This window comes from Sinohyriopsis cumingii, chromosome 19 (assembly GCF_028554795.1).
Source record: "Sinohyriopsis cumingii isolate HCF-2022 chromosome 19, ASM2855479v2, whole genome shotgun sequence".
In the NCBI taxonomy this organism is placed as follows: domain Eukaryota; kingdom Metazoa; phylum Mollusca; class Bivalvia; order Unionida; family Unionidae; genus Sinohyriopsis; species Sinohyriopsis cumingii.
Window position 1 is genome coordinate 55,635,360 of NC_142979.1, and position 26,615 is coordinate 55,661,974.

General features: G+C 33.8%; 1 protein-coding gene across 1 annotated transcript in view; it reads right to left on the reverse strand.

The window, feature by feature from the left end:
- Positions 1–23,042, reverse strand: part of LOC149775738 (LIM/homeobox protein Lhx1-like) — a 70,603-nt gene extending 47,561 nt beyond the window's left edge. Inside the window, exons 1-2 of the mRNA XM_089943220.1 lie at positions 22,421–23,042; positions 9,529–9,731 (exon numbers count right to left, since the gene is read on the reverse strand). Of these exons, the coding sequence (XP_089799346.1) occupies positions 9,529–9,731; positions 22,421–22,590 (373 nt within the window). The 5' untranslated portion in view covers positions 22,591–23,042. The remainder of the gene's footprint in view (positions 1–9,528; positions 9,732–22,420) is intronic.
- Between the last annotated feature and the right edge of the window lie 3,573 nt (positions 23,043–26,615).

Below are 26,615 nucleotides of genomic sequence, written 5' to 3' on the forward strand. Positions count from 1 at the left end.
TATCTTGACAATAAAAGGCGTGAATGTGTATCAAACAATGTCGACATGCATATTTTCTACAACTTGTTAGTACCTATAGTACTTACTATTACAATATAGAGGAACGCTTATTTCACTGAAACCTCCCTCCATTCCAATTCCCGCTTTGATTATGTTAGTGAGTCAGTCAAGCATGTTTAAACTAAACCAATCATTTATCGCTGATACGTTCACATTTGTACATATAATCTTTCCAGGTTCACTAATACACGGTTTTATAGAACACTGGCATTGGTGAAATATCACTGATGTAGGGTTTATTTAGAATAAAATCACAAAATATGTTGGTTATTTCGCCAAACTTGCTGTGTTTTAAATATTTCACAGGATGTATACAATATCGTACGAAGGTCCATGCTGATGGCGAGTCTTTTAAAGAAGTGTATTATCGGATCGTTTATCGCATTATTGGACACCAATTAAACGTGATGACTGGTTGTTTGCTGGCGTTAACCCAATTAAGGCACATCCAAACCGAGTCTAACACAATTTGCGTTTCTCTAACAAGGTTATAGGCCCCACTGATATTCTGGAATTCTTTGATCATAAAATGTTCTATTTAGCCGTCTGTAATGAAAGAATAGACGCACACTAAGACAGAGTGGTTCCGAAATTATTCCGCGATGAGCACAGAAAACGCAAATACGGTGCCAGCAAGCTATGTTCCAACTCCGACAACATGCACATGTACATACACACTATTACCTGCATTGATGCATGTTTTGGGGCGAAACAAATGTAAGTCTTTGTTGGCAAGTTTCAGCTAAGATTATGCCCAACATTCCCATCATGCATCATGAAATATGTAGGTATTAAAGGCGTTAATACATACGTCTTTGCTGTTACAAATATTCCTGATAGTTTGTAACCGTGCTGAATGAAACTCAAACAGTCAGTTTGTATTTGTGAAAAGAAAAGCGTCTAAGATAACGCGTTAAATACCCTCAGATTTCCTGGTAATTGCTAGTTGCTTTCGATATATGTATACTAGACCAAATTTTAAACAATGAAAAATAAATCTTCTGTCGAAGGAGGTAACAAAGTTATTCTGGCCCGGAAATTGTTACCATTGAGTGGGGATAGTTTTCTGCACATTAGATATCCTTTTTGTCAGTAATAATCACGATCAGTCCAGTTAGGTGAATTTTATTGGGTGTAAGAAATGACGACTTTTGTAAAGCCTGCAGGCGACTTGCGTAATTGTTTAGTGTTTTCTGATTTTATTTTGGAGCGATTGGATAAGGATCCTTACGGAGTTTGACGTTTATAAGCTAGTTTGTTTATTTAAAGACGTAATTATGCAAATGACAAAAGTATCTGATTTTATTTTTATTCCTTTTAATATTTTTTACCCGTCATACAGAGAAGAACAGATTATATGCTATCAAATAGTAATCCTCAAGAGTATTGCTTTATTTAAGTATAGAGAATACTTAGCGGTCCAATCACAATATAGATCTCAGTATGTATATATATATATATATATATATATATATATATATATATATATATATATATATATATAACAAAATGTCGTTCTGGCTCGGAAAGTTCAGAGATTCTAAAATACGCCATTCTTTGACAGCGAAATAATATTTTTCATTAATTTATTGATAACATTACAGTTTTAAAAATATTTATAATCTATCACTGCAACAATTAAAAAGAATATACGTGTTTTCTTTTCAGTGAAACCAATTTGATGCTAAATAATAATTTAGAATACCTTTTTCGAACTGGTTCTCTAAAACAGAGTACACATTTGTGAAATACAGCGCATGGGATCGTCATTTATTCCATCGGCTTTGTTCCTAAATCCAGGACGTAAAAGCGAAATCATAATGGGACACTTACAATTATTTTGAATTCTACAGCAGTGTTTGGGATTTGGCATGGATATTTCAATTTTTATCACCCGAAGCCTTCCTATGGCAGACCTTGCATTACAGCGATTCCTACGTATGCAAATACATAGAAAATCGGTGATTGTCAAATCCGGGTAAATCCTCGTGCATGGCAAATTTCCATAGCCTGGCACTATCGACGGAGTCGACTTTAACATTATAAGCCTCAAGATTTGGCGGGAATTAACTGGAGGCTACAAACTGCTGTGGTTAATCCTTGGCCAGACGTATCAAAATTTTTGGTCAAATCTGCTTATTTTACGAAGAGAAACCGGAGGGAAGTGGATGGATGACTACCCCCCCCCCCCCGATAAAATTGTGGACATTGACAACACATAGTTTGCGTTTATAAAGGAACGTGTATATTTAACCACTGATAGGCCTGATGAATGTGGTGTTGGTAGTAGCAGCAATGGTGGTGATGGTATTAGGATTAAAAGTAGTAATGGAAGCGGAAGTTGTTTTAGTTGTAGTAATAATGGTAGTTTATTACCATCCATATTTCAGCCGTTTTTCTTTTAGTTTTTACAAAATCTATATCTTGAACGAATTATGCTGCATGCCGTAAATTATAGATGAAATTTACTATTGGTATGAAATGGTTGTTATATATGATTATATGTTTTAAAATGTGCCTGTTTACTTTGCCACGAAACAAACCAATTTCTTTTTCTGTGCACTGACTGCCTTGGCAAAATGTGACTAACCAAGTCAATTTTTTCTTGTTTGAATCGAACCGTTACTGCGATTTTGACTTTTTCTATAAAATTCAAACTTTTCTGTCACATTTTGGAAATTAATTTAATTTCATTTTAGCAAACAAACTGAGAACAGGACTTCTCATTTTGCACGCTACGATATCAATCTCAGGGCATGTTTTAACCGACACTACTATCACACATTAGAACAAGTCTAAACGAAACATAGCATAACAATGATAACAAAGGAAACCGAATAAATACAAAGTTGTTTTCAATTTGAGTATATGTTTAGAACTTATTAGGTAAGTATTTTAATCAAACAACAATAAAAGGAGTCAAATACCTAACAAGCTATTGATGTTTTCGTTTTGTAAAGGTTACAAGGTCACTTACGTAATTGATACTTATCCCGTAATTGATTCTATAAATAGATTTTGACTTGTTTAGATTCTACAAGCTGTTTGTACTCGTGTTACCAACCTTTCCAATGCATTCTGAATGAGAAAAAGAGAACGCAAGAAAATTATCGTGGCCAGTTTTCTGGATAAACAAGCCAATCATGCCATAATTAGTGAAGCATCTGCATTGGAACTATCAATAACCTTTTGCAATTATGAGAGTAAAAGAAACTACAATGTGCAAGCATGCTAATGTGGGCTTTGAGAAATATTTCTATTATAATCCAAAGTGTATTGTTGCGTCATGCACACGAGGTTTTCTAATATGACTGTAATACTGAGAATTTTCAATGTGGAACTGTCACAAGATATCACTTGGTATGTTAGACTGATACAAAAGATTACATGGTACGCTACGTGTTACTGTTAGACTGATACAAAATCTTACACTGGACGATGCGTGTTAGACTGATACAAAATCTTACATGGTATGTTACATGTTAGACTTATACAAAATCTTACACTGGACGATGTATGTTAGACTGATACAAAATATTACATGGTACGTTACGTGTTAGACTAATACAAAATCTTACACTGGACGATGCATGTTAGACTGATACACAATCTTACATGGTACGTTACGTGTAAGACTGATATAGACAGATACAAAATCGTACACGGTACGCTGCATGCTCCGCTGATACAAAATCTTACACACTACGTTAATACAGCTAGCTTATGCTTGCCCCCTCCACTAAACAGCAAGTGCAACCTATTTATCTCTGTTTCAGAAAACCACTGATCAGAATTCTTATATTAATAGAAGTGTCACACTTTTGTGTAAACTGTATAGCTATAACTTTATTAAACAGAAAGAAATCATATCTCCTCCATTTTCTAGAATCAACTCAACTCAAACAATGTCACAGGAAAAGCTTTTGTTGACGTCATCTCTGTACAACTTGGCTAAATTGCTGATATATGGTCATAAATATATTTTCTATCTTGGTCGGAGGGAGACGCAGTGGTACAGTGATAAACGTGCTGGTCTGTTTGCGAGTTAAAATCGTGCCCAGACAGGCTCTGATCAACTGCTGTGTGATAGTGCCCGCGCGCGCGCGTGTGTGTGTTTGTGTGTGTGTGTGTGGTGATGGGGGAGGGGGTATGGAATTGACAGTTTACACTTTTTTTGCAGCATCATTATATAGTCTTTCATGTGCTTATGTGTATTTTAACACCAGACTTCACAATGATCTGCTTTAGTCGAAGTGACTTCTTCTTGTCGTCATGTTCAAATAGAATCCAGTAATTAGTAAAGTAGTGGAATAATTTCTTTTTTTTAGAAAGATATAGAAACGAGTATTTGGAATCGACTGTCCCGCCACTGTGGGGTGTTGCTATATTCAGTAAGACGCAGCCATATATATAGCTATGCACAACTATGCAGGTCACCAATGCCTGAAAGACTGAAATAAAGATAACATTGAACCAAACTCACTGAGGCGTTCAATGTAGGTTACAGTGATCACAATTCGCTAGTTTTGGGTTGTACTCACCAACAAGTGTCCAACAATACCCGAGAAACTGACCTATACGCAAAACTTGATCAAAATCCACATACAAAGTTGTACGAGTCTGCGACCAACAACAATACCAAAACAAAAATGATCTCAACGCAAAACATAACCGAAGTCACTGATGCATGAAATTAGATCAAAATAAATAAATTTCGAATGAATAGTGTTGAACTCGAGAAGACGCTTCCGGATACAAAGTGGCACCAATCTGTGACTATCAGTGGTACAATACTGGAGAAAATATCTCAACGCAAAACATAACAGAAGCCACTTATACAGAAAATGTAGACAAAAATAACTCAAATTTGATTGGATATTGTTGAACTTACGAAGAGGCACCCATGTATAAAGTTTTACTAGTCTGCGACCAACAATGACTGAGAAATTGATCTCAACGCAAAAGTTAAAGATCACCTGAAATACTCCCACATTTTTCTGGTTACATCAAATTTGCATTACATGATTAAAAGTAGTTATACTCGCACAAAAAGAATAAAATAATTATCAAGTGTAAAGAAGAAATAATAATTTAATTACTCGAAGTAGAAGTATACAACGCTGTTACTTCCCCTTAGCTACGACTTCCCACCTACAGAGGACGCCAACCGGAAATGATGCACATTTATCCCCACAAGACAAAGTACATGCTTTTTGTTGTCGAAAAATAAAACACTATAAACTATGGATAGGGATCATTTAGATGAAACTATTGAAAACTAATTTACTGTTCAGCCTTATATCGATGTGCGTGCACGACGCACTAGATCTTGTCGCTTTCAAAACTTTTCTATTGTTTCGATTTATTTTCAAAATTCCCCCTAATACAGGCAAAAAGGTATCAATAATGGCTTACATATGTCGGCCGACTTTGCCAAAAAAAGAAAAAAAATCGGCATACTTAAAAGAATCCAAAGAAACCAAAGTTGGCTTCCTTATGTCGGCCGACTTCATATGTATGTATGTATGTGTGTGTGTGTGTGTGTGTGTGTGTGTGTGTGTGTGTGTGTGTGTCATACATAGTATCTACCTGTTGTTTGATGAAAAAGTTCTTGTTCAAACTATTGTTAAGTTGGGCCGAATTGTCTTTCGAGTTGGGCCGAAATGTCTTTCAAGTAGTGACGAATTTTCTTAATTTCGGCCCAAACTGGGCCGAGTTGTCTTTCGAGTTGGGCTGAAGTGTCCTTCAAGTAGTGACGAATTTTCTTAATTTCGGCCCAAACTGGGCCGAGTTGTCTTTCGAGTTGGGCCGAAGTGTCCTTCAAGTAGTGACGAATTTTCTTAATTTCGGCCCAAACTGGGCCGAGTTGTCTTGAGCCGAATTGTCATTGGGCCAAACAGACTATAATCCGACATATATGCTACTTTCCCATCCCTCACCCTATTCGCTCCCACAGCTTCAATCCACGTTTGTTCCCTTGTAAATAGGGTCTTTCGGAAAAAAGAAAGAACCCTTTTGTCCCATCATCCCTCTTTTGGTTAGAACCATATGCACCATATTTGCTGTACAAAAGCACGATCGTAAGATATATCACAGACATTTACGTGGGAAAATTAAACACTTGAATGGCTAGATTGAATAGAAAGAATAAATCTACGTCATATCCGTTTTTGGCACGCGGAAACTAATGATTGTTTACAGGGATTGCCGAATAAATTTTATTTAAAAAGCGGATGTTGAAGTCTAATTAAATATTTTTATGATGTGCATACATAACAAATGCGTTTTTTATGACTATAATAATATAACACGTTTGTACAATATATGGCCAGTGACCTATAAGAAAGATTTATGGATGGGCATGTGGCGGACCTAAGGATACATGTGTGGCAAACATACGTGACAAAGACAAATTTCGAAAACTGGTTGTATTGAAAAATGTCTTCCTGTTTGGGATGTGTGTGTGTGTGTGTGTGCGTGTGTGTGCGTGTGTGCATGTGTGTGTATTTGCAATGTAGCAGTTTATAGTGATGTCTAACAGTGGGTCATTATGCCACAGTCATGTAGCATTATGTCCCACAGTCATATTATCCTGACACCAGGCAAACCAGTCCTAACACTAACCTCTTAATGTTGAGCTATATGCGCAGGCAGCTGCTGATACCATTTTTGCAAGTCTTTGGTATGATCTGACCGGGATTCAAACCCGCGATCTCCCGCATTCCAGGCGGACGCTCTCTAACCACTTAGGCCATCGGAGCGGTTCTACCAGATATATGTAGCCTAGAGTTATATTTAACCACTAAGCATCCCAAAATAATTATAAAGCATAGTTAATTCTGGCAAAATTCGTTCTAATTCCAATACTAGACAACCTCTAACACCATGTGCTATTTCTATTATATATATTCAGCCGGACAAAGTGTTTGCATATTTAAGAAGCCATGAGATTTATCATCTTTTGGGATTCAACCTCAATAATTACTGTATCAGTTGCACGGAATATCAGCTGCTAAGATGTACCGGTCTATCGTTCGGGGAATCTAGCATACGGTGTGACATCATTCTAGTACGTTGATATGATACCGATGTAAATAATTTCCAATGCTTAACACTCTGTAGTTAATTGGTAACGGTTAATACAATCCTACATGAAAAGAATCATGTAAGTGGTGCAGTAATTTCTAATTAGGAAAGGGTATCGAAATGCTACAAAACAGATTTTCGATTTGTTCCAGGATGATAACTCTTGCGGATTTTTTCAGCAAATTGTGGACTGTTCATCGGATTTGTGGATTTTTAGCGGATTTAGAGATTTCGCTTAATTTTTCCGGCATCTTTAAAATAATGAAAATTCTTTACACTTTGTGGAATTTTCAAGATACATTCTGACAATAATACCAAAAAATTCAGAGTTTGGTGGTTAGACATGAAGTACATCTTTCTTATATTGAAATACATATAGGAAAGGCTTTGATGCAAGTAAAGTAAAACAACTATAGCTAAACGTAAGCATGTCTGGCTCATATGTTCTTAAAATAAACAATTATTTCACGCGCAGCGAAATTTGACCTTTTGGACTGCGGAGTTTTGGGGATTTTTGGATGAAAATATGCGGTTGGTTGATTGGTTGGCTATGGGCTTAACACCACTTTTCAGCACATTAGAAGCTATACATGACGGTCAGTATGTGTTGTGGAAGAAGGACCCCGGAAAAAAACCACCGACGCACGAGAAGCTGCCGGCAGGCTTTCTTACATACCAACGTTGGTCGAGTCCGAAACTCGAACCCACAACAGACAAAGGTGAGATTTCAGTGATCTGCAAAGGCAAACGCCTTAGACAACACGTCAAAAAAGAATTTTTTTCGTGAAACTTGTGTGCTGACCCTGTTAATCCTGACAACTCGGTAATCAGGCGCGCAACGTTTGTAGCAGAAACTATTTTATTTTCTTAACCTTTTAATGGTCATGGATTACATACATTTTGTTGATATTTCTAAATATACATACGTGAAAACCACTTTTATGATGTGGTAATTAAAAAAGTTTTTGCTATTTCACAAAGATCCTGGTTATCATGTATTTCACTGAAATAAGGATCGAGCTGCTGAGGTTACTCAGTAGTTAGCGTGCCGAACTCACCACTTAAAGGGAGCTGATTCGACTGCAGTTATCAGCATCTAAATCGAGTTGCTACAGAAATAAATCACACACGTTACTGTGCCGTTAGACACCAAATGAGAGCAAATTAAATACGAGTCTTCGAAATAAGCAAAGTCAATAAAAATCTGTTTAATATTCCTATTAAAACTACACCCAAAACGTTTTGTCCCATATCAAATTATTATATAATTATTGTCTATGAATTAATAAATATTATTAATATATAATGCATGAATAATGCAGGTGTACTTTTCTCGGGTGTTGACATCTCCTTCAGATGATTTCGTTGATCAATGTTTATGAATACATAAGGGCGCGAGACACCTTTACCCCGCCTGTTTGAGTCAGAAGAGACTGAAATATATAGGCCTACCACGTTTAATGAAAATCCGATACTTGATCTAAATCTCTATCTCTGCAAACGAGTTGTCATTTAATTGTAACGTTTATCGCTATTCAATAATAAAGTAAGCAGACGTCATGCGATATGCATTCAACTCGAACATGGAAGTGAGAAAACAAAGATGCGATCAGATAACACTTCAGTCAGGGATTTTCCTGTTGCGTTGAACGTGAACACATCTGGTAAAACTGAAGCGAATATCCCACGAAATTGTTCTTAAATAAGATTCGAACGTATCCAATCCGATCTGGTCTAATTTGAACGTCTCGACATTGCACCATTTTGAAAACAATAATTTTAAAAGAAAATTGCGTATGTATTGTCGACATACCGTGCTCCTTACGATGGATTCATCTTCATGTAAAGAAAGACAGTTTTTAAAATAAATGATATAATTCTCACATACATTAAAAATGTATAATGAATTTGGGGTCCTGACACATGTCAGAGCCCTGATTGTTGAGCATTTTCATTAGTCAGGATTCCGATATGTCAACCAATCAGGATATGTTTAACATTTCTGAACCTTAGTCTAGCTTGTTCAGAGGTAAAAAGGCGAAATTGTTTACGGGAAAATATTCAGAGAAAGCGTTTGACATTCGTAGCTCAAGATAATATTGTTAATCTTATCATCGTTGTTGTAGTCGATGTCGTCATCAGCAGCAGTAGTACTGATACTACTAATATTACTACTACTATTATTACTACTACGAAAGTTGTTGTCGCTCATCATAAAGCATTCTCTTACTATATTGCATGATATTTCATAATTTTGAAATCCACAAGTAACATCTGTTGAATAAAGCTATCACTTTCAGTCGTATCGTCTATAAATGCATTCAAATTCAAGGCTCCAACAATTTGTCGCATTTTCAAGTTCACTATTAAAATCCAACTTACCTGGAATTTTATTATTTACATAATCTTCCTTACATATAAACTTGTTTTCGTCTAGGATGTATAATTCCTCCCCGGTTGAAAGTTGCTTCTGACAAATAAGGCAAGTAAAGCATTTGAGATGAAAAACTTTGTTTCTAGCTCGTCGTACGAGGTCATTGGGTGAAATTCCCTGTGAACATCCAGCACATTTCGTCCCGAATCGCCTGTAAAGAATACATTTTTAAACATTACGTATTTGCATCGTAACATTTAGAAAAAATAAAATCATATTTCCCTTATTTGTATTGTGCAAATTGTTGATGTTTATTGCGACTGAGCTGAACAGATCGATTTCGAAACGATTTATGGATTAATCCTATACTGACATTCTGTTTCACTCCCACAATTCCTGTCGTATTAGACTGCTACACCATTATCATTGGAAGATGCAAGGCTTGTAACACATGTTCTAACATGACTTCAATTTTAAACCTAGTTACTTTTTTAATGACATTGTGCCTTGATGAAGATTAAAATGTTTTTTAGATAATGAAGATTGTAGCGTTCTGTAGATAATGAAAATTATAACGTTTTGTAGATAATGAAGCTTGTAACAATTTTGTGAATAATGAAGATCGCAAAGATTTGTAGATAATGAAGATTGCAAAGTTGTTCAGATAATGAAGTTTGCAGAGTTGTGCAGATAACAAGACGGAACCGAATGCAGATGTCAACGATTATAAATGCGTTACAATTAACAATATATATTTGTAACTGAACATGTTTTGTTTTAAAGGTATTTTACTGTAATGCATTAAACAATATAGGATTAGACACGGTGTCCAAGTCACCCAGGCCCTTTCGCAAAATATGCAAACTGATCCATAGATGACATTCATTTTACAAAAATTCGAGTTCATCTGAAAAACAAGGTTATACATTTCGCATGTTAAAAGACATGTAACATTTCAAAAGGAAAATAAAATAAATACATTTAGTTAGCTGTTTAGCAAATAAGCAATTAATGATAAAAACAGGGATGAAAAGAAAGAGAAAGAGAAGATGAAGAAAAGACACTGTACATGTTACAGTAAATGTTGTCTACTTATATTTTTAGATTTATTCCTTAGAATATAATTGCAAACGTCTGGTTTCGTGAGTATATTTGTGAACATTTGTGAATAGTACAGAGCTTGTTTCTTTACTTAGTTCGAAGTCACCTATCAATAATAACAAATAGTGGTCAACTGTTTCTTTACTTAGTTCGAAGTCACCAATCAATAATAACAAATAGTGGTCAACTGTTTCTTTACTTAGTTCGAAGTCACCTATCAATATTAACAAATAGTGGTCAACTGTTTCTTTACTTAGTTCGAAGTCACCTATCAATAATAACAAATAGTGGTCAACTCTTCATTATCATCACCACACTCTGGAGATTCAACTAAATTCACTCTGTGATGATAGGATTTGACGTAGTGATCAAGACCTTTTGAGAATTTTTTTTTAGTGACTGCATTGCAGTTAGGAGGCAAAATTTGACTAGTAACATTTGAGTCGGGGGTGGGGTGACTTTCAAGAGCTAATATCAAATGAACATGCTATCTACATGATCAGTATCATCAATGCCGTCGTCGTCTTCGTTGTTGTCGTCGTCATTATCTTCGTTTAAAAAATGAACCCTGAAATGAAAACTCTTCTCAGGGGATTCCAGCATCTAAGATTGGACATTTTAATTTAGCCATAGACGCATCTAAATAAACCCATACACCTATCGAAATCAATCAACCAAAGAATGAATACAATATAAACGAGATTTTACTGGAGTTAATTTCAGTCGCCCAAACAATTAGCACGTGTGTAAAATTAGTTTTCTTCAGAACTATTTGGGCTTTTCTTCTTCAATATTATTTTCAGAAATAATCTTATAATGGCCATTGTGAACATGTTTAGTTGATATCTGTACTGTTTCATACTCTGGCAAAGAATCGTTGATAAAACTTTGTAAGCTACACTGAAATGATACTACTTTACAAGCAAGACTGAAATGATAAAGCTTTGCAAGCTACAATTAACGTTGATAAAACTTTGCAAAGAATCGTTGATAAAACTTTGCAAGGTACACTGAAATGATACTACTTTGCTAGCAACACTGAATTGATAAAACTTTGCAAGCAATACTCAAATGATAAAACTTTGTAAGCTACACTGCAATGATACAACTTTGCAAGCAATACTCAAATGATAAAACTTTTCAAGGTACACTGCAATGATACTACTTTGCAAGCAACACTGAAATGTTAAAACTTTGCAAGCTATACTGAAATGATACTACTTTGCAAGCAACACTGAAATGATAAAACTTTGCAGTTATAGAAAACGTTCGACTGGACTATTTTAGCAGAATTTCCTTTATTCTGCAAGTTAAATTAACTGTTATATGTCATTAACATCATCATCATCATTATTTCCTTCCATAGAAGATTGCATGATATAACAATAAATCATCTAAATATAATCAATAAATAAGTATTTTTAAAAAAATATAAAAATATTTAAAAAATATATTTAAAAATAAATAAAAACTTTTAAAAATTATTGAATATTAGAACAAAAATTCTTACAGTATATCAGTCAACAAAGTATTCGTCAACTGCATAAGTTGCAAGTTCGAGTACCTTATTTGCAGAAGATAGCTGCACACTGCATGACAATGTATGCTGCATACAGGACGAATAGCTTGGAGTTTTCTTTGTCGATTACACCTGATGGTAACCTTTTACCTAGAAGATATTGTAGTTGCAGCTCATCTGCATTAAATAACGTAACAAATAACAAAGGTTATGATTTTATTTAACCAAACCGCTGAAGATAAAGGCGAAATGATTCATGCTTATCACATGGTTTACCTACCCTTACTGATCGGAAAATGTTACTGCCGTTACAAGTTGAAATCTGCTAGAAACTTGAAGAAAGTTTGTCCTCTATTTAACATTGCTTTCGAAAACAAATTACCAAATACAAGGGACACTATAGAAAAATATACCAAATACGGAAAAAGTTGCCGAAAGTAAAGGATAATATCGAAAAAAGTTGGCAAATGCAAGATAGAATTTAACATGTATACCAGCAGATAAAGAGCTGTAGAAGTGAAATAGTAATCGCAAAAAAAATCACCAACAATTAGAAATTCTATTCCATAACGAAGCTGACCTAGGGGACAAATGGTTTGCAGGTCGTGACCTTGTTTATGATATCATCAAGGGAGTAGGATTTTTTGTTTGTTTGTTATTTTTTAAACATATTCAGATACCTCTGGCTACAAATTTGCAAGTGACGTCATGATGTGCACATGTTAAATATGGCAAATTTATGATATGAGTATATAAACGTAAATGAAACAAAACAGTGGTCATATGCTATAATATACCGCAGCATAACGTAAGAGTAGAATAGAATAGAATGTGATATGGTGGGATGCGATGCGATACAATACAATACAATACAATACAATACAATACAATACAATACAATGCAATGCAATGCAATGCAATGCAAAGCAACGCAACGCAACGCAACGCAACGCAATGCAATGCAATGCAAAGCAATGCAACGCAACACAACACAACACAACACAATAAATGCAATGCAATGCAAATGCAATGCAATGCGATATAATATAATATAATATAATATAATATAATATAATATAATACAACATAATATAATATAATTGCTTTGTTTCTTTGTTGTCGTTTTTCCTGCACAGTGACCTATTTCCTACTCACCACTAGCATGAGTCTGAGTCCAAACAGCTAGATACATCCGGCAGCGTCTGCTCGCCCCCAAAGAATCATTTATTTGATGTAATATATTTCATTTAAAACAGTGCAACGCAAACAGATTTACACGTGTCCGCCTGCACATTGAATTCCAACTCGTTTTGAAAACCCTAACATTGGGTAGAGTGTTAATCGATGAAAGTATCCTTACATATATTTCATTCCGATATTAACTTTAGTTTCAAAAGTTACACTTTCTTTAAAAGGATTACTCTTCCATCCCAAAATCTGCATTTTCTCAAATCTTTAGAAACCTTTTCCCTGTCAACTCCACCCTTTTATGAACTTTGTATGCCTTTTAAAAACGCATGTATGTAGTCTGTCGCGTCAGTATGGACCACTTGGGTGCCAAGGTTCCGGTTAATGTTTCCTGATAACTTTTAGAGCATCTGCCACTGAGTTGAACATTATAAAGCAAGATCATCTTCTGGCTTTAAGAATTTTCTTATATGTTATTATTTTTATATAACTAAACTTGTACTGCTTACGCCATTCACGCATGAAATCATTCGGCACTGACGAAAGTACGAGCGCTTTTCGTGCCCCGTTTTCTTAAGATTTATCAGTATTTAAAAGTGTGACTCTCACTTTTGAATAATTTCGAAGTATGACTATTTCAGTTCGACCTGATGGATAGAGAACAAGGGCGGGGTGGGGACGATTGTTGTTAACAAATAGCATGTTTTCACCCTTGCATGTCGTGTACTACTAATACAACATATCGTCTAGGCGATTTTACATGAGATCGCTATCAAAAGGAATGATACATCGCACCGCATTAATTGATAGGGTTAATACAATTAAGTGATGAAACATTTATCAATTGAACATTCCTGGCCACTGAAACCGGTGGATCTCCCACAAGTATGATAAATAATGAATTGCTTTTAAGAGTTGATGGTTCCATCGTGCAAAACTATTAACGCCATTTCGTTGATGCCATGTGTACTGAAACTGTAGTCCATAGGACGTGATGCATGCGTTACTGATAATCTCTCTCTCTCTCTCTCTCTCTCTCTCTCTCTCTCGTATTTGCCTATTATAACGAATCCTCCGCGGGCCTATGTGGTTAAAGCGTCCACCTCGGATGCGGAAGGTCGTGTGTTTGAACCTCGATCGAATCATACAATAGACTTATAAAAATGGCACTGGCAGCTGCCTCGCTTGGCGCTTAGCATTAAGAGGTTAGTGTGTTAGGACTTGTCGGCCTGGTGTCAGGATAATGTGAGAACAAGGCGACCTAGAAACCTTAAAATAGCGAAACCATTTTCACGTGCTCCGACAATAACAATTATACAACAAAAATGAAGACAAAATTGGTTCAATGTAGTCATGTAAGGATGGTTTAGAATAAAACATCATCAAGTTATAACTTGGTTGATGCTGTAATACGACGGATGCTTACCAATCCCAAAGATAGAGGTTCGAATCAGTAATATTCTGTTAAAGTTGTACTGCTTCTGGGAAATTGAAAACAAGAACAATAACAAAGAAAAGCTTGTATAAGCAACAGTAAGTAAAATTATACATAAATAGATGCGTATATTTGAAATAAAGATAATGATCCGATTGGGTGAAGGAGATACCAGTTTTATTCTTATTTTTAAAAAAATATGATGTAGATTTTTTCATAGGGTCGTTTGCTGCATATGTATTATTTATTTCCAAACAACGTACTTTCGTTACAGTTCCATAAACTTCCAAAATTTTGAAATAAAGTGGTTCTATCACAGTCCTCCAGCCAAACATTTAATAAATTATATTTTCCATTCGGTATGTTTTATGATAACTTCCTTGTTAAAAACGCACACTACCGACTGACATCACTGTTACATACGATTTAAAAAAATTTTGAATAACGTGTAGTAGTAAATAACATTGAAGTACTATAAATAAATAAACACACACACACACACGCATGCATGCATGCATGCATACACACACACACACACACACACATATATATATATATATATATATATATATATATATATATATATATATATATATATATATATATATATATATATATATATATATATATATATATATATATATATATATCTGTGTGTGTGTGTAGCATCTATTGAAAACAAAAATAAAAACCCCGTGTAATATTCATGTGAGAGTAAAGTTATTAATGAAGCAGTATTCTAAGTCATTTTTAGTCAATACAATTAGTGAGACAGACTCACCTTGTCATACTAACATTATTATTCAAATAACTTGATTCACTTGAATCATAACTGAAAATGCCCTTTTTTCTCGTGTTCAGGTTCTGAAAAAAGTAATATTCTGTATTTTATGTCCTGTTCCGCAGCTTATCCCATTACTTTTACCCGTTGATTTTATCACGTTTTTCTATTTAATTAATCAAACAATAGCATAACCCTTGTATTTTTAAAATGTAATTGTAACATGCATATAGGATGAAGACGTAGTGCTCTTTCCTCGCGGAATTAAATTGTGACAGCTGTTAAAATTTGTTTAAAAAGCATTTGATCAACATTAGTTAATAAATAGTCATCGTATCTTGTTCACAGACTCTATACAACGTACGTTTCTATCGTGGTTAAAAGAACAGACTTAGTGGTTTATTAGAGCCTTCGATTTATAAGAAAAAATATACCTCCTAACTCGACCGGTCGTCGGTTCAAACCCACTGACCGTGATTTATTTCCTGCTCTGCCAAAATACAGTGTTCCAAGCTCCACGACATGAAACAAAAACGAGAAAAACCCACCCAAAAATGCAAACAAACAAACAACAAGAAACGAACATTGGTTCATATAGACCTGCATGACTACATTAAAATGGAGAAATTGAAAACCTTATAACTTATATGTACTCCCTCTTAATTACGCAGACGATGCTGCGGTTGACGTGGACGTCAGCATAAAGAGTTTGCATTTAGTTCAGTTTGTCTGACATTGTTAAAAAAAGAGGTCACGGTTTTCTACTTTTGACGCGTCAGAGAATTTTAAAATGCCTTAGCGGAACGGGCGAGACGTAACAAAAGGCTGAACTTTAGTTTCATGTAAATATGGATTTATTTATATTTCCTTTAGAAATAATATAATCGCTACTCGCGTCCTCTCCTTCCTTGCCCTTGACAAAGGATATTTCTCTTTGATTTCTCACTGACTGTTATTTGTATGTTTCACACACACACACACACACACACACACACACACACACATATATATATATATATATATATATATATATATATATATATATATATATATATATATATATATATATATATATATATATATATATATTGAGACAGATAGACAAACAGACAGACAGATAGATAGATTGATGAACCACCTGTACATTCCATTAATTTGCGATTCTATTATACTAGTTAAATGTGTTTTTGTGATTGCAGGGGGATGTTGATGCTATTGTTGTGGGTTTTGGGATTATTATTATTATTATTATTATTATTATTATTATGTAGCAGTAATAGTAGTAAAAGAATAATGCAACATCTGGAAACTAATGATAAACCTGAAATAAACTAAAATTGTGGTTTCCAAAAAGGGGTACCTTTTAGAGGATATGAAATTTTGTATTTTTGTTGATTCATGATAGAGTCGGTATCTCGTTATAGATATCTTGGCTGTCTATTGACTTCTACAAATTGATGGTATATGTGTCAGAAAGCACTAGCAGCACATGAAGCAAAGGTACTTCGTAGCTTGCAAACTAAAATTAATCGGTTTGGTAAACTGTCTACTTAGACTCTGTTCCAAATATTTGATACTAAAATAGCACCAATTTTGAATTATGGGGTAGAAGTTTAGGGTTTCTACAAAGCGAATGACACTGAAGCTGTAAATACGTAATTTTGCAAATATATTATTGGTATTACAAAACACACATCAAACGCTTTTATATATAATGAGTTATGTAGAATGCTAATGCAAATAGTAAGATATAGAAGAAGTTTTAAGTACTGGTTTTGATTATTAAAGATGACTGATGATCGATTCCCAAAACAAAGTTATAACCTCCAATCGACATGATGCGAACACTGATTGTTGGATAAATACACTTAAAAGTCTACTGTTTTCATTCAGACTGAGTTCAGTTTGGGTTAATCAAGGGGTGGGGATGATAAACGCTTTTTCATTAAGTTTATACAACGTTGTAAAGATATTTTTCAACAAGAATTAAATAGAAAGTTAAATTCAAAGTTAAAAGATTACGATTTTTTAATAAGATCAGAAACAATCTGAGTTGTCAGTACTATATAGATTATTCTGAACTCTTCGAACAGTATTAGCCTGATATGCATGTTCATAAATGGAACCTTTCCTATAGTGGCAAATATTCGTTGGTATTAAAATATCCCATATGTTGAAAGATTGTGCCCTTTTTGTGCAGATATAGGAAGATGAGTTTTACTTTGATGATAAATGTCCCGTGCATGATTACCCGAGAAGGCATGTCATACCATCTTTGTATAGCAAATCACATCCAGTTTTAAAATTTCATCCAGAGAATCAATAATAATATTAATATTCTACATAATTACGCTATTTATCTAGTAAGATCGATACAATTTAGAGAGTCAGTGTGTTAATCCAAGAATTGTTATATTTTGCGGTTCTACCATATTTTTAGCACATGCATGTAATTTGGTCCGGTGGTCTATTACAAATTATTATTATTATTATTATTATTATTATTATTATTATCCTTTAGTCTTTCGGGAAATTTCCCCCAAAAATTAAAATTGCTGGAAATAAATCGGAATATATTACATAATTTAATGGCAGACCAACCGCCTCGTTTCCTAATATACAATTCTATATAAGAAATTCTACTGATTCCATTTTTTCTACGAGAGTCAAAATCGGAAATATCAGATGTTTTTCTATACAACCTTCACTTTTAATGTAACCAGATGGTACACTATTTGAATTTATTAAAATATATGACTTTCCATCCTACATCTCAAAAGCGAGTTTTAAAAAAAAATTATATGGATTTATGAGCATATATTTTTATAGCATAATTGTATACTGACGTGCAGCCTTGTAGCTTTTGTGGCATCATTTTTTTCTGATTGGTCGAGTAGGTAACTCAGTTTTCTTTGTTGTATTCGATTTATTTACTGGTTAGTGAGAGAACGTGTAGATGTATTATTTAGCGCGAGCATTCGATCTCATTCATAAACAGGTTATACATTGATTTATTGCAACAGCCGTCACTAATTGCTACAATGTATATAATGTACATTATTTATATATTTGATATTTTTATGCTTTAGCGATAGAAATGGATTTTTGGGGTTATCTTACATCGACTTTGCACAGTACACTAAGATAGAAGGGTAGAAACATAACAAGTTGTTAAATCAACCCATTTGACAATAAGCTTGTATGGACAAGAAATGCATGGCAACATAACTACCATTACACCGTAATAATTGATAATGCACAAAACTGTAAAATTGAAACTGTGCTGGCTGAGCAAAACACAATATTTACTAAATTTAGGTAGTAATAGCTCGTAAACGAAACAATGTCAAATCTCCGTTACCAGAAGCTACATGAAAAGGCATCAATATTGGCACCATTATAAGACTGACGGCACTAATTCAGTTCCCATAGTAAACATATGCAAACATCATGATATTAAAAATTTAATAACTTCACATTTTTGAGTGCTCATTATCAAATCTATATGAATCAGTATAGATGAAACCTGGATGTGGGCTTCTGTGTAGAGCAAAGGATATGAGCCGTGGCATTTTCTGGACCTGCATGTGTTTGAAATAAGGTGATTTCAATTCCGCACCAAAGAATCAGGTGCTAATTTTAGTAATGAGTGTTCCAAACTCTAGACTGTTAAAGGACTGAAATTCCATATAGCACATACTCTATTTTATGTTCACCCATTTCCAGGCTGGTTCACATTTTTCCCATTCATTAATACCGTGTGTCCTAAAAGAGGTCGCACATCGTACTGTGAGCATTTTCATCTTAATACTTTACGGTCTTTGTCATGCTCAACGCCGTGTGATAATGACATTTTTGATCCCACCAAACAGGTGACATCAATATATCTCATTGAAACGCGATTATTTTTTTTTATAAATACCCCTTGTAATGACCGTTTTCTTTTAACGATATTTTGAAGGCCGATTGAGATGTCTGAAATATAGTTATTGTCACTTAAGAAAGGTCACATAGATTTTTCGGTTCATTGAATCTAAACATCCAGTGTAGACTTAAAGACATTAAGGACTACTCAGATAGATAATAATACTGTTGTACAAAATGGTCATTACCGGGGTACTAATACTCTTACGTACAGAATGATCATTACCAGGGTAATATTACTGTTTTACAAAATGGTCATTACCATGGTACTAATACTGTTGTACAGAATGGTCATTACCAGAGTACTAATACTGCTACGTACAGAATAATCAACAAAAAAGGACATGCAATTATAGTTTTCTTTAATTTTTAAGTATAATCCATTCTTAACCAGGAGAAAGAAGTTTAATAAGAATGTATGTATGTATGTATGTATGTATGTATGCATGCATGCATCCATGCAGGTAGGTAGGTAGGTAGGTAATAATAATAATAATAATTACACACAATTACATATTCTCGTAGATATCAGTAAAAGTAATGCATGTCGTACATGGGAAATTATACCATACATTCACATTCCGTCAACAAAGAGATCGTAACTAATGAAACCACAAAATAAATCAAATCGCAACAAGATTTGTCCTCTGAGAGACTGATTTTTGCCGCCACCTATTAAACAACAACAATAGATGCAAAGCGCACGCATTAAGCTTGAGATAATTTCGGAGGGGGGGGGGGGTCATATTTTGCAATAATTACAATTCGTCTTTGACGTTTTCTTGTGCTTGGTGAAAGATGATGGATTGATGCAATATATAAGCACTGATGCCAACAATTGGTTTCGTACTCGCAGCCCTTTTTGTTAGTTTAGTCATACTAGACAAACAGTTTATTCTTTTACATTCATTTAGTTTTCATATAAAAAATCGAGAGAGACAGACAGACAGAAAGAGAGAGAGAGAGAATTACATATTGTAAGACCGTTGTGTATTGCCGAAATATGCACCGAATATATTATGTATGTACTTCATTATAAAAACAATTATTCAGTTAATAAGAATCCTGTATTACATCATACATAAATTGATGATTAACTTATTCATAGGGTAGATACATTATGTTCGTTCCTTTGTTTGTTTATTCATAAGGTAGTTACATTACACTCGTTCAACACAACCTTTCACCTTTCAGTCGCGTACATTATAATGACTGGGTGTAAAGACTTTTATTCATAAACAGACAGTCAAACTTTCTTTGCCTCTGTATTGAAAATATATTATTCAAAATAAGCACATGTTAAAAATCAACCATTACACTGTTATTAAACTCGTACAATTACATGCAATTTCTCTATGCAATGTGCAAAACCTATGGAAATGTAATTATGCTGATGATGTGAAAACAATGGTTCTTGATATATATAATTCAAGAACGATTGTTTATATATATATATATATATATATATATATATATATATATATATATATATATATATATATATATATATATATATATATATATATATATATATATATATATATATATATATATATATTAGCATCCAAAAGAATCTTCTAGCATTATCTAAAGTATATTCTTTTATAAATTTCACCCCGAAACATATTCTTTGGTGTGCTAATTTGTACTTAGTGACGGTTTCTTTACAAATATTTATACAATAGGTGTTGGAATAGGGAGATAGAAGAAAGAAAAGGAAAATAGTGGAAGAGATAAGAGGAGATAGTTATCAGATATGATAGATTGCGGAGGGGTGCTAAGAATGGAGAAGAAACTCGAAGCTGAAAATTCCCCAGCCATGAACCTATTTTGAGATAGAGATGTGTTAAATAGTCATATTTCATTATGATGAATATCCTGTTTCTTTTCAACTCACAAACATAGCATTTAAAAAAGTCACAAGGTCTGCTAAGATAATTATCTACTGTATTAAAATTCATTATTGTTTTCATTTATCCAAGAAAATAAGCTAGTTGTAAGATGTCTTTCATAAACAATTGACTATGTTCATCAATAAAAGTTGAAATTTTCCTACTGACATTTTCACAGTTATGACGAAAGAGGAAAACTCTGGGATTCACAAATGGGTGCTTTCGGTTTAAAAAAAAAAAATTCTTTCATTATTAGATGAAATAATTTCTTAAGTCTATTTAATTGGTGCAATTACTGACATATTTAATTATTCCCCGATGAAATTTGATGAAATTTTATATTATGACAATGCCACCATTTTATCTCTGCTTAGCATCTTAGCATTATACATACATAAACACACACACACACACACATGTATGTGTGTGTGTACAAAGGTTTTATGTATCAATTGAGTTTAGACGATAACAGTAATAATTTGAATGTAACCCTTCAAATAGTATGTAAGGCGTTTAATGTAGGAACCTGGAGCAGGTGGGTGGTTTATAGTAGTGCGGATAAATGAAGGTAATATAAATAATATTTGTTGTCACTTTGTATAACGAATATTTTCATGATTACGTATGACGACCATACATTATTGTTATTATTATTATTATTATTATTATTATTATTATTATTATTTCTGCTGTTATTGTTGTTGTTGCTGTTGTTGTTTTTCTCTTTCACTCTTAGATTGTCCTCCTGAATAGTTTTATCTGCTTCAATCTCATCTTCGATACGGTGTGTATTGCTTTTGAATTACATTTTATCCTCATATAGTCAAATTATATGCAAAATATAAGTTTTTCAGTGGGTATATTTTTTAAATATTTTTCTGACCATAAGCATTTTTAAATCATTTCTTCCATTCCAATTACAGTCCAAAATCTGCCCTGGCATAAATGTCGACACCGTGGTCAGTGTCAATAGAGTATATATGCCATTGTTTAAAGTTTGTCCAGACCATTTTAAAATTGATTTTGTCAAGACAATTCTACAGTAATTGCGATATCTTACCTGAAGAAATCAGCTTTGCAGTACAGCTTTCCTTCCCTGGAAAAACATTTCTCCGTCAGAACCATTCCACAGTCTGAACACTGCACACACTTAGAGTGCCAGGCTCTATCTAAAACATTGAGCAAAAACCGGTCCAGAATCGGCCGGTCGCATCCAGCACAGACAATCATGTTGTCGCCCCCGATAGCCACTTGTGCTGATTTCTCGTCTTGATTACTTTGCCACCTGCTTTCTCAATCTGTTTTTGTCTTTTTCTTCACTATTCGTTTTTCTTCTCTTCCATCAAACGGATGGAACGCGAGAGCTAACTTCTCTTGTAAAATTCCTGATGTTGGTCTATCATTGTTAACGATTCAGATATATGTATAAGAATGACCAGCGAGTGAAATACAAAGGCATACGGCCATCCGTTGACAACTACTCACTTCTAGATTGGAAATTGGTGACAGCGCCGACCGATACACAAACGCATATGATTATTGAGGATAAAACATAATCATATTAAGACCGTGTTATAGAATTCCCTCGCATTGTCTCACACAGACCCATTGAGAAACAAAAATGCGTCTTTATAAAGTGAAACCAGTGGTCACTTTGCCTTACATCCCTAGAATGGACATACCGAACCTATTCGCTGTTTATTGACGATATTGAATGCAGGGTTTTCATGAAGGAGACACGCTCGACTGAAAAGTGGGCGGTAATGGGCTTCGCCTTCTGCTAGACGATGGGAGGAGCTAACTTTAGCCACTGCACGAACCAATCAATCATCGTTCTTGTCACTGCAGGGGCAAGACGTACAATCTGAGAAAGCTGACATTATTCTGCTGGGAAGGCGGGGCCACGTGAAGTACTATTCCAAGGTTCGTACATGTCACTCATCAAGAACTAAGATAAATGACCCTTTCCGAAACATGGTATTAAGTTGTAGTTATATTTATTTTAAATTTAAAAGAAAGAAATTGTTTTTATTTAAAAATGTATAAAAATTAGACATTATAAAATTTTGAACTGTGTGTGATATAGCAAGAGCAAGAGTCTAACAGTCTCCTTTTAGCTAGCGAAGATAAAACTTTCCTTATCTCCCCAAATCCATAAAGATTCACATATTAAATCTTTTGACACCCTATTTCAACTCTCAAAAAAGATGCTTTCTTAGTTTAAGCAAAGTCGTGCGTACGTTTTGATTACGTAGCTACTGCTGAGGTTTTCACAACAACAAAAAAATGCGCAGAAAGCCTTCATGAAAATCTATTGAAATGTCTACTTCTTTAAAACTCTACATGTCGAATGAAGCTTTTTACGTTTACTTTGGTACATTTCCATTTAATCGGTAATGACTAGTCAAAATTTTATATATATATATATATATATATATATATATATATATATATATATATATATATATATATATATATATACATACACACATACACACACACACACACACACACACACACATACATACATACATACAGAGATAGAGATGCTTCATTACACAAATCCTAAACTTATTCCGTTCATCCTTGTGAAACAGCATTTCGCTTATATAAAATATACTGATTAAGTATATAATTGACAGCATAGATTTACTCTTGCATGCTTTACATCATTCGACCTCTCACTTGGCGTAGCATACATCAATCAAGGATCATATAATAAACATTTGATCCACTCTGATCATCCAACCAGGTGTAAATGTTTACCTGATTGCATTTTGTTTTCAAGGCGTATATATAGGTATAAAGGTTTGTCCAACCGAGTGGGTTGTATAAATATGTTTGGTTATAAATCGTTATCACTTTGGACTTCGTATAAAAAAATTCTAGTGAAAATTTTACAACCTACCTAATATATTTTGTCAAACACCATACAGAATTTAAAGTTGATATGTATGTATCTCGTTACGTCAATTGAAGACTGAACAAGCTAAATGCGATGCCAATAGTATTGATCGATCGAAATGGGGACTTATGATGGCAATCCGAACTTCGGTTTAAATTAGGCTGTGATAGAAGAAAAAAAGGACAAAATCACGTGACAACAGTAGTCTCGTGATTTGTATGCACAGGAATGAGAATTAAGGTATGATTTTAAGGTGAAAAATTTCCATGTGAGCGTGGAAAGTGTTTTTTTTTTTTCTTTTTTTTTTAAAGGCTACTTTAGACGGAGATCGGTCTTTGAGATATTTCCTTACAGAGAAATGAGTGTTGGATAGGACCCATCATTTCCAGATTCCTTCATTTTCCTCTCAGGGAACTTGCATGAGACATGACTCATCATCACTGGATTCATTCATTCCATCAATGGGACATGGTGTTAGATAAGACAGGAAATGAATTATGTGCCTATATTAAGAAAATAAATGCATACAATATTTTTCTTCATTTAAAAGTAATAATACTGTATTTCTGCAATGGTGGGCTCCGGATGGAGGAGGAGCCGTTCTTTCTGTTACACGGATCTTTCTTTCCTATATTTTTTTTAATTTTTTTTTTATTTTTCAAAGCTCACCCTCTAAGTTTAGTTGAAAAAGTGAAGGGTGGGACCATTGAGCGTATAGGGGGAGTAATACTTATACTTTCTTCTTTCAAATATACGAAATACTGTAGAAATGTGAGATAAATATATATTTCAGGTTATTAATATGCTTCCTTTGTTTTAGCTAAAATAAGAGAACATGTACATGTATAACTTTGATATCACTTATGTTCTAGCAGGAAATCGTAAACTTTAAGCTCTTGAAAAGTGTCTCGTGTGAATAATTCAAATTTTCTATTAATTTTGTACGGTTTATTTTTGTTGTGGGTCTGTTTTTCTTCATTTTCAACACCTAACTCATTTTCTCCGCTTTCAATAGCAGAATATTGAAAGTTTTACAATCTTACATTTACATAGTGTGAAGGCTCCCCGTCATTTAATACAATGCAAAAGGAACAGAAAAAGATAACTAAGGATAACGGCTTCATGCAAAGATAATTATTAAAAAAAATGCTTTTAAGAAGAAAAAAAATTTAAGAGTTCAGTAAATGTATTAAACTATGCGGTTACGATCAGAACAAAACAGATAAGCAAAATCTTTACTGTCCGTTTTAATAACGTACGTAACTACATATCTACTTCCTAAATGGAATAAAAATAAAGTAATATTCCAAGTGATATCACCATTGTGACGATATCATTTCTCTCCCACTGCTAAATTTCGATATCTCATTATGAAATGCAGAATAAATAGATTTCACTGCAGAGTTGTTTCGTCCCTAAGCACTTGTATTTACTTGTAAAACACTTTCCTATATTTAAGATTCAGTGATAGCTATTTTAAACAGTAGTGGGTCTTTCTTTTAATTTGCCGAGGTGCAGGGGACCAGATATGGTAAACAACAGCTGAGTTTCTATTGTATATTTTAATTTGCCAGGGTTTAGGGGATCAGCATGGTAAGCAATATGGGTATTTCTATTGTATCTTTAAATTTGCCAGGGTTTAGGGGATCAGCACGGTAAGCAATAGGGGTATTTCTATTGTATCTTTAAATTTGCCAGGGTTTAGGGGATCAACATTGGTAAGCAATAGGGGTATTTCTATTGTATCTTTTAATTTGCCAGGGTTTAGGAGATCAGCATGGTAAGCAATAGGGGTATTTCTATTGTATCTTTTAATTTGCCAAGATTTTAGGGGATCAACATGATAAGCAATAGGGGTATTTCTATTATATATTTTCACTTGCCATAGTTTAGGGGGTCAGCATAAAAGATAATTTGTTTTGCATTTTGTTAAACAAGAAAAATCACCACTTTGTCAATAGGATACTCATTTTGAAACAAAAGAAGAAAACTTATCTGATCTGTTTGGGGATATGAATGTTTATTTAGTTCGCTTTCAAGTCAGTCAAGGGCTTTAGCAATTTTGTTTTATAATAATTTTGTTTATAAAGCAAATAAAGATAATAAATAACTGAATGGAAATAAATTATTTTGCTAATCTTTGCTATATATATATATATATATATATATATATATATATATATATATATATATATATATATATATATATATATATATATATATATATATATATATATATATATATATATATCAACCAAATAATGATGAATCGATATATGAACCAAGTAATGATGAACCGATTTTGTTTCTTTTGAAGAGCTCCAGTGGCCTAGTGGTTAGAGCGTCCGCC